The sequence below is a fragment of the Phyllostomus discolor genome, chromosome 1, assembly GCF_004126475.2.
Source record: "Phyllostomus discolor isolate MPI-MPIP mPhyDis1 chromosome 1, mPhyDis1.pri.v3, whole genome shotgun sequence".
Lineage (NCBI taxonomy): Eukaryota > Metazoa > Chordata > Mammalia > Chiroptera > Phyllostomidae > Phyllostomus > Phyllostomus discolor.
In genome coordinates this window covers 47,672,645-47,681,046 of record NC_040903.2, presented here as the reverse complement: position 1 = coordinate 47,681,046, position 8,402 = coordinate 47,672,645, and the positions used below count along the sequence as shown (strand labels likewise).

The following is an 8,402-nucleotide window of genomic DNA, read 5'->3' as shown; positions in this document are numbered from 1 at the left end:
AGGAACAATGCCACTGCCTGACCTCTAGACTTTTGTCCAGGAAGAAGCTGTCCCCCAGCACTTACCCTGATGCCAGACACTTAAATTTCCCTGTATGCCATTGGTTCCCTTCCAGCTGCTGGCCTGATGCTGGAGCCCAGAGGGAGTGAGTCTGTCTGAATCCTAACCTGCTGCAAGTCCCTTTCAGAGGAGGCTCCTAAGAATCCTGTTTCTTCTATCACCCCAGCTGGTTTTTACAGCCAGAAGTTATGTGGACTTATCTTCTTGGCACTGGAACTCTGTGTTGGGTGGTCTGGTGTGAGGCTACAATTCCTCACTCCCAAGGTATCCCTCTGATTTTTATCCACCACATCTAGGTGTGGGACCACTGGTCCCATGTCTCCCCATCTCTGCCCCTTCTACCCATCTGGATGAATGTGGCTTCTTTAATTCCTTGGTTGTCAGGCTTCCATACAGCTCAATTTGTTGACAATTCTGGATAACATTTGTTTTTTAGTTTAGTTGCAGTTTTTGATGTGGTTGTGTGAGGAGGCAAGCCGTATTTACCTACACCTCCATCTTCACCAGAAGTCCAAAAAGTCACATAATTCTAACTGATAATAAATAGGTACATTATTGGGCTAGCAAAAAAATCTATTTATTTTACTTTTTTCCGTAAAATAAAAGACATGTTTCATTTTCACCAATGACATTGTTAAGTTGGGTATTTTGAGTATGTTGGCTATCTCCTGCATGGTGTAATGTTGATTATTCTCAGTTAATGTCTCAGTTTGATTGCTATCAACTTCAACTGGTCTACTCAACTGTAAAGCATCACCAGTGAGAAATCTCCAGCATGAAACTTCGCAAACCATTTTTGACATATTTGATCACTTACAGTACCTTCTCCAAACGCTTCAAATCTTTTTTTGCATTTCAGCTGCATTTTTATTTTTCTTGAAATAAAGAATAATGTGATGAAAATGTGCATTTTCTTTCATCTTCAATATTAAAATGGCTACACAAAAATTCACCAATTTTGATAAATTTTTTTAAAAAATGCACACTGTTACAGCTGTCACAATACAATCTAACAAAATTGTTCAGAATGAAGTTAAAGACAACAAAGTGCTTCTAGAAGAAATTTTTGACCAATCCAATTGTTCCCATTTCTCACCCACTTTTCACTAATTTGCCTGGACAAAACATTCTTGATATTACTTTTCATTTTTGCAGTCAATATATTTTTTCAAAAACTTAGTGAATGGTAGGTTGAGAATTAGAATTTTTTTTTTAAAGATTTTATTTATTTATTTTTAGGGAGGGAAGGAAGGGGGGGTAGAGAGAGAGAGAGAGAGAGAGAAACAGAGAGAGAGAGACATCAATGTGCGGTTGCTGGGGGTTATGGCCTGCAACCCAGGAATGTACCCTGGCTGGGAATCGAACCTGGGACACTTCGGTTCCCAGCCCACGCTCAATCCACTGAGCTACGCCAGCCAGGGCGAGAGAGAATTAGAATTTTAAAATTTTGCTTTAATTTCTTCCTACTTGAAAAACATTTTTAAACACCTGAAAACATTTGAAAAGTCTATATTAATTGGATAATTTGAGATCATAACTAAGACTCAGATGAATCAGAGATTAAATAGCGTTTTCTAAGCTGGAACAGTCTTTGGTGATTAATTACAAAAACAAGATTAGTTTCCTGGCATTCTCCTTCAACTTCAAGGGGAAACTTGTTTGAGTGGGAAACCTAAAAATCCAATTCCAGAAACAATAAGAAAACAGGCATACTGTACTAAAAAGACCAGAGAATGCAGTTTACTCTTTTTTCCTGGTTATCAAAGAAAGGGCAATGAGATAAAATGATTTAGTGAACAGAGAAGGAACAAAAGGAATAGGGAGATTCAGAAAAGTTTCTAAAACAAAACAAAACACATAGTATCTCTCCTTTCCATCTCCATCTTTATTTAAAATTAAGTATTAAAGCAGTATAATATGTTAAATGTCAAATGAATAAGTAGACCTACACTATCCACTATGGTAGCCATAACCACGTGGCTACTGAGCATTTGAAGTGTTGATTGTGCAATGTGAAGACAGTACTGAAAAAAATCTCCTATAATATTCTTGTATTAATTACATACTGAAATAATTTTTTTCATGTTTCGGATTAAGTAAAATAAATTATTAAATTCTTTTTATCTTTTAAATATGGCTACCAGAATATTTAAAATTAAACATGTGGGGTTTCCAACCAAGATGGAGGCATAGGTAGATAATGCTTCACTTCCCTGCACAACCAAAAAAAGATAACAACCAATTTAAAAACAAAAAACAACCAAACTGCCAGAAAATTGAACTGTATGAAAGTCTGACAACCAAGGAGTTAAGAAAGAAACATTCATCTAGACTGGTAGGAGGGGTGGAGATGGGCAGCTGGGGAGGAAAGGACATGAGGCAAGTGGCTGGAGGACCGAGGTGGGTGAGGCAGCAGCTGGTGGAGCAGGTGTTCCCACGTTAGCATGAGGATAAACCGGAGGAACAACTAGGGAGCAAGACAGACTGTGCAACCCAGCGTTCCAGCGCTGGGAAGGAAAGCTTCAAAACCTCTGGCTGTAAAGACCTGTGGGGTTGCAGTGGTAGAAGAAACTGCCAGTCTCACAGGAGAGTCCCACTGGAGGAGCCCACAGGGTCCTAGAACATACACAAGCTCACCCACTCATGAATTAGCACCAGAAGGGTACGAATCACTTGCGGGTAGCAGGGGAAGTGACAGGAAGTGGGATGAGAGCAGAGCAAGTGGCATTGTTCCCTCTCTGGCCCTTTCCCCACATACAGTACCACAATGCAGCAAAGTAGATTGGCCCACCCTGGAGAATACTGAAGGCTCTGCCCCTTACAATGTAACAGGTATGCTGAGACAAAGAAATGTGACCCAAATGAAAGAACAGATCAAAACTCCAGAAAAAGAACTAAGCAATGAGGAGATAGTCAACCCATCAGACGTAGAGTTGAAAACACTGGTAATCAGGATGCTCACAGAAATGATAGAGTATGGCTACAAAATAAAGGAAGAAGTAAAGGCTATACAAAGTGATATAAAGCAAAATATACAGAGAACCAACAGTGAAGGAAAGGAAACAGGGACTCAAATCAAAGATTTGGAACAGAAGGCAGAAATAAACATTCAACCAGAACAGAAAGAAGAAACAAGAACTCAGAAAAACAAGGAGAGGCTTAGGAACCTCTGTGACAACTTTAAATGTTCCAACATCCAAATCATAGGGGTGCCAGAAGGAAAAGAGGAAGAGCAGATTATTTGAAAAAATAATAAAGGAAAAGTTCCTCAATCTGGTGAAGGAAATAGACATGCAAGTCCAGGAAGCTCAGAGTTCCAAAGAAGTTGGACCCAAAGAGGGCCACACCAACATACATCATAATTAAATTATACAAGATTAAAGATAAAAGCGAGAGAACCTAAAAGCAGCAAGAGAAAGCATAGAGTTACCTACATAGGTGTTCCCATATACTATAAGCTGATTTTCAAAAGAAACCTTACAGGCAAAGAAGGGGCTGGAAAGAAGTATTCAAAGTATGAAAAGCAAGGACCTACATCCAAGATTACTCTATCCAGCCAAAACTACATTTAGAATGGAAGGGCAGATAAAGTGTCCCTGATAAGTTCATCATCACCAAGGCCTTATATATGAAAGGTTTAAAGGGGACTTACCTAAGAAAAGAAGGAGATCAAAATTCTGAACAGTAAAATGGCAAAAAACCTCACAAACTATCAAAACTGAACCATAAAAAGCAAAACAGAAACAAACTAAGCCAACAACTAGAACAAGAACAGAAAGAATTACAGAAATAGAGATCACATGGAGGGTTATCAGCAGGTAGGGAGTCGGGGGAGAATGCAGGGAAGGTACAGGGAATAAGAAGTGTAATTGGTAGGTAAAAAGTAGACAGGGGGAGATTAACAATAGTAATAGGAAATGGAAGAAGCCAAAGAACTTTATGCACAACCCATGGACATTGAACTAAGGGGGGAGGGAATACCAGAGGGGGGGTGTTTGCAGGGTGAAGGGAAATAAAGGGAAGAAAAAATGGAACAACTTTAATAGCATATACAATCAAATATACTTAAAAATAAAATTAAATATATGGCGACATTAAATTTCTACAGGATATAGCTAGATAAGACAGTAAGTGTTGTAAAAGCCGGGATGAGAAGAAATCCCTATGTACTGAAGAAGGCTTCATGAAGATATCACAACTTAAAGAAAGAAAAGGATTCAGGAAGGAGAGAAAACTAGAGGTCCCATATTATGAATAGAAAGAAAAGAGAGCTCTCAAGCTCATAGATAAGGAAATATTCTGAAAGACATTAATTCTCCTTATGTGATATTAGAAGTACTTAGTCCAGAACAAGTCAGTTCTGAAAAACACACAACTACTGAAACAGCAGAAATCAAGCAGACTACCGACTACCATGAGCTAGTTAGGAAGCTACAAAATTTGTGAGACACAAAAAGGAAGTTGGATGGTTTGTTCACTGCTCTATCATCAATACTGAAAAATGCCAGGCATGTAAGAGACACCTAAAATAAATATTTGTTAAGTGAATGAATGAGCAAATTAACTTCTGCAGGAAAGGTGGTGCTTTCCAATCAATTTTAAGGCAGGGACACTGGAAGAGTCAGTTAAAAAAGGGAGAAGAATGTTAGGAAGGAGAGACTAAATATCCATACTAGCACCTGCCAGGGCCTAATTACTCTTACTTTTTGTATCATTCAGGAAAATGTGGTACAAAACCACTCCCTCTCCCAGCTCTGCATAATTTTGGATCTACTACCTGAGGACTTGAAGTGAAGAACTAAATGAGCCTTCCTCAGAAACCCAACTGCAATTCAGCTGTAAAGGAAAAGCAGAAAGACTGCGTCTACACGGGTAGGAATATCCCTGTCTTCTGGGGTCAGACACAAGCAGCAGGGCAGCACCCGCACTACAGACTACTGGGTGGTCTTCCTCACAGGAAGAGGAAGGTTTTTTCCCTTCTCTCTGTCTTCTCCCCTCTTTCCTCCTAGAATATTTAGAAATACACCCTGACATACAGAAAAATTAGAAACCTGACACAGACTGATACGGAAATGGTTAGGTGAAAAATGTGTGTGTATATCCAAAGGGGCAGGAGTGGGAGAGGACTAATTTCTGACATTTTTACAATATTATGCACTACAACTGCATGACAATAAAACAATATACTCAGAATTCTGAAGGAGTAAATTGTGCACTACAAGTTTGCTACTGAGCTAAATAGTAATTTATACATGAAGGCAAAAGGAAGAGTGTTAGTTCATGTTTTATGAAAATTTGAATTATGACTATTTAAAACAGTATGACATTAGAATATCAATCAAGTCCTAGTTTATGCATAAAATTTTTTAAATATTAGCAAAATGTAAACTGTATTTCTTTTCAGATCACACAAGAAAAATGGTTAAATATTGAAAGTTAGGAAGAAACCACGGAAAAACATAAAGACAGAAAAGAAATAGCAAAAAAAGCATTTTAAACTAGTTCAGATAATAATTATACAGTAAATACATTTTAGCCATTAAAAAAATCCCTTGGATATGGCTGATCCCCTGGCTGGTGTGGCTCAGTGAACTGAGCATGGAAGGGCCTGCCGAACCAAGGGTCGCAGGCTCGATTTCCAGTCAGGACAATGCCATGGTTGCGGGCCAGGACCCCAGGTAGGGGGGTGAGAGAAGCAACCACACATTGATATTTCTCTCCCTCTCTTTCTCCCTTCCTTCCTCTCTCTCTAAAATAAATAAATAAAAGCTTTTAAAAAACATTTTAAATCCCTTGGATATGATTTAAGTGTCTACAAGTGACAAATTTAAAATAATAGATTCAGAAGCTTAAGAGAGAAAGGTAAAGATAAAAACAAAACGGGTTACAGCAAAATACAACTTAAGACATAAAACAGTTTATGAGAAAATAGGTTTGTTTTTAAAAATCCACAACGAATTACAACTTTTATATGTAAATGACAGTACCACTATATATATATATATATCTATATATATATATTATAAAATAGAAACTGCTAAATATGCAAAGAAATGGATATAAATTCAGAAGTATATAGGAAGACTTTTTTAGATATCCAAGTATAGTTGACAAAAATATAAATAAAATTAATAAAAGTAATTTGATGTCAAATAATGAAGGATTTATATAAATGATATGAAATTGGACTTAAAGCAGACATAAAAATGATAAAACTGGGGTTTCTTAAGAATGCTCTTTTGTATAGTTATGTGAAGGATAGTGGGTGAAAGGACTGAAAATAGGGAGATAATATTCCTGAATGAAATAATGAATGGTGATCAGAATTCTACTGCCCAGAAATACATTTCTAAGAAATGCTATCTTAAGAAAGGTTGGTTCCTATCTGGCTGTTTACTCTTTATAGTAAAAAGGGCTTTACATTAGTATCACTTTTGACACTATAATAAATAGGAAGGGACCAAAGAGAAACTCTTGGAAGCAAAAAAGGAGGCATGACTCAAGGAGGGAAATTCCTGGTATATAAAATGCCCTATATATGCCAAATAGAATTTGCTACCATGCTCAGCACTTCTACTCCCTCCAGAAGAGTATTGAAGCTGAAGCAGAAGCAAGAAGCATGAATGTGACGGCATGGCTATTGTCTTGGCTCTGATACTCTGTGCTACAGCTATTCAAGGTACATGGTACTTTTCACTTCTCAACCTATAAATTGCTTTTCTCATTCTGCAAATGTCTTATTAGAAGTTATTACAGGTTTGACAGAGAATGTAAGAAATGTCTGAGGCACTAGAGATAATTGTGGGATTTTTTTTGTTTGTTTTAATTTGGCTACAAGTCTGGCAAGAGCCTCTAGTAATAGTTTTAAATGGTCTGTTAAAAAGATTTTTGTGAGATAATGTTACTAGCTTCCTGAAACAAGTCTGAGCATAAAAGCAAGAGGCAAATAAGCTTGATCTGCAACAACTTCTTTCATGGTGTCCACTATTCTTAATGGTTTGCTTACAAATTTAAAGAGAAAATCATTAACATCTTAAGCTTTCCCAGCAACAGCAGTATCAAGTGCTATTTGGCAAATTACCATCTTTGTCCTTAATAAAGACTTGGCTCACTTCGCCACCAGGACTATAAACCATAGTCACCTGTTGCAATCACATCCATTAGTAACTGCTGCTGTGATCTGTTTTAGGTTCCCCATTGTTCAAAGGAGGACGTTGTCTTTGCATAGGCCCTGGAGTAAAGGCAGTGAAGCGGCAATATTCAGACAATCTCTGTAATTTTCCCAGTAACTACTGTAACAAAACAGAAGTGATGTAAGTAATAGACTTGCTAAGGATGACAATGGTGGAGGGGCATTTGGGTTTTTTTTGTTTGTTTATGTTTTTTCCAATCCAAAATTTAAGACTATTTGGATCTTCCCTTAATAGTATCACCCTGAAAGCACGAAAAGGACAGAGATGCCTAAATCCCCAATCGAAGCAAGGCAGTATTATCATAAAGGTAGGTTCCATTTTATAATGTTTAATCCAAACAGATCTTTTGAAACAATAGACCCACTGCAGAAAGACCCTGTGATCTTGTGTGAATTGTTTATTATAAGGGATCTTTGGTTACAATTAGTTTTCTTTCTTGCTTAATGTTTTACATGTCAACTCTCAATCACTGGGAAACAAGAATAGCCCAGGTTTATAAAACTCTCATTTTCTCATTACAGAAAGTTGAAGAGATGAAGTCTTTAAAACATTAAAACATCTGAAGTCCTGGAAAAAAAGGATATGAAAATTCAGAACAAGTTGTAACTGTTATAGATGAAATGATAAGAATTCTGTAATAGGGAAATGACTTTCTGTTGTCCTACTGCAATGTACCTTCATGCATTTGTAGGTTAGGGAAACTTGTAGAAGATTTGATATTTATAACCATTCTGCTGTGACAATGAAAACATTTCTAAGTTATCTGTTGTACTTGATCTATATGTACTTTTAAAACCTGCAGTTATAATGGAGACATTAACATTATTCTGAAGTCAATATTTTATGAGTCAAAAGCATACATATATATAATGAACACTCCCCCCAGTTTTTTAATGGGAATCTTATAGCACATATATACCCAGGAAAAAACTGTCTTATTGTTTGGGAATAAGGAATTAAGAACTAAATTTCCTCTAATAGACAAGAACCACATTGTAGCTAAAAGGAAATGATAAGGGAGACACAAGGCAGTTAAGCAAACATCCTGTGTCTAGCAGACGCTTTCCCCTGAGTAGGCTAGATAAGCAGTGCTTTGTAGTTTTAATGAGAAAATAGAAAACTAGCTAGCTAGAGCCAGGAGATTACTAG

General features: G+C 37.1%; 1 protein-coding gene across 1 annotated transcript; it reads left to right on the top strand.

Moving 5' to 3' along the window:
* The first annotated feature begins 5,830 nt into the window (after positions 1–5,830).
* On the top strand, positions 5,831–8,167 carry CXCL11 (C-X-C motif chemokine ligand 11). The gene is made up of 4 exons (XM_036022393.1): positions 5,831–6,739; positions 7,250–7,373; positions 7,488–7,560; positions 7,775–8,167. Exons 1-4 carry the CDS (start codon positions 6,694–6,696, stop codon positions 7,805–7,807), a joined length of 276 nt encoding a protein of 91 aa, XP_035878286.1. The 5' UTR covers positions 5,831–6,693; the 3' UTR covers positions 7,808–8,167.
* The last annotated feature ends 235 nt before the right edge of the window (positions 8,168–8,402 follow it).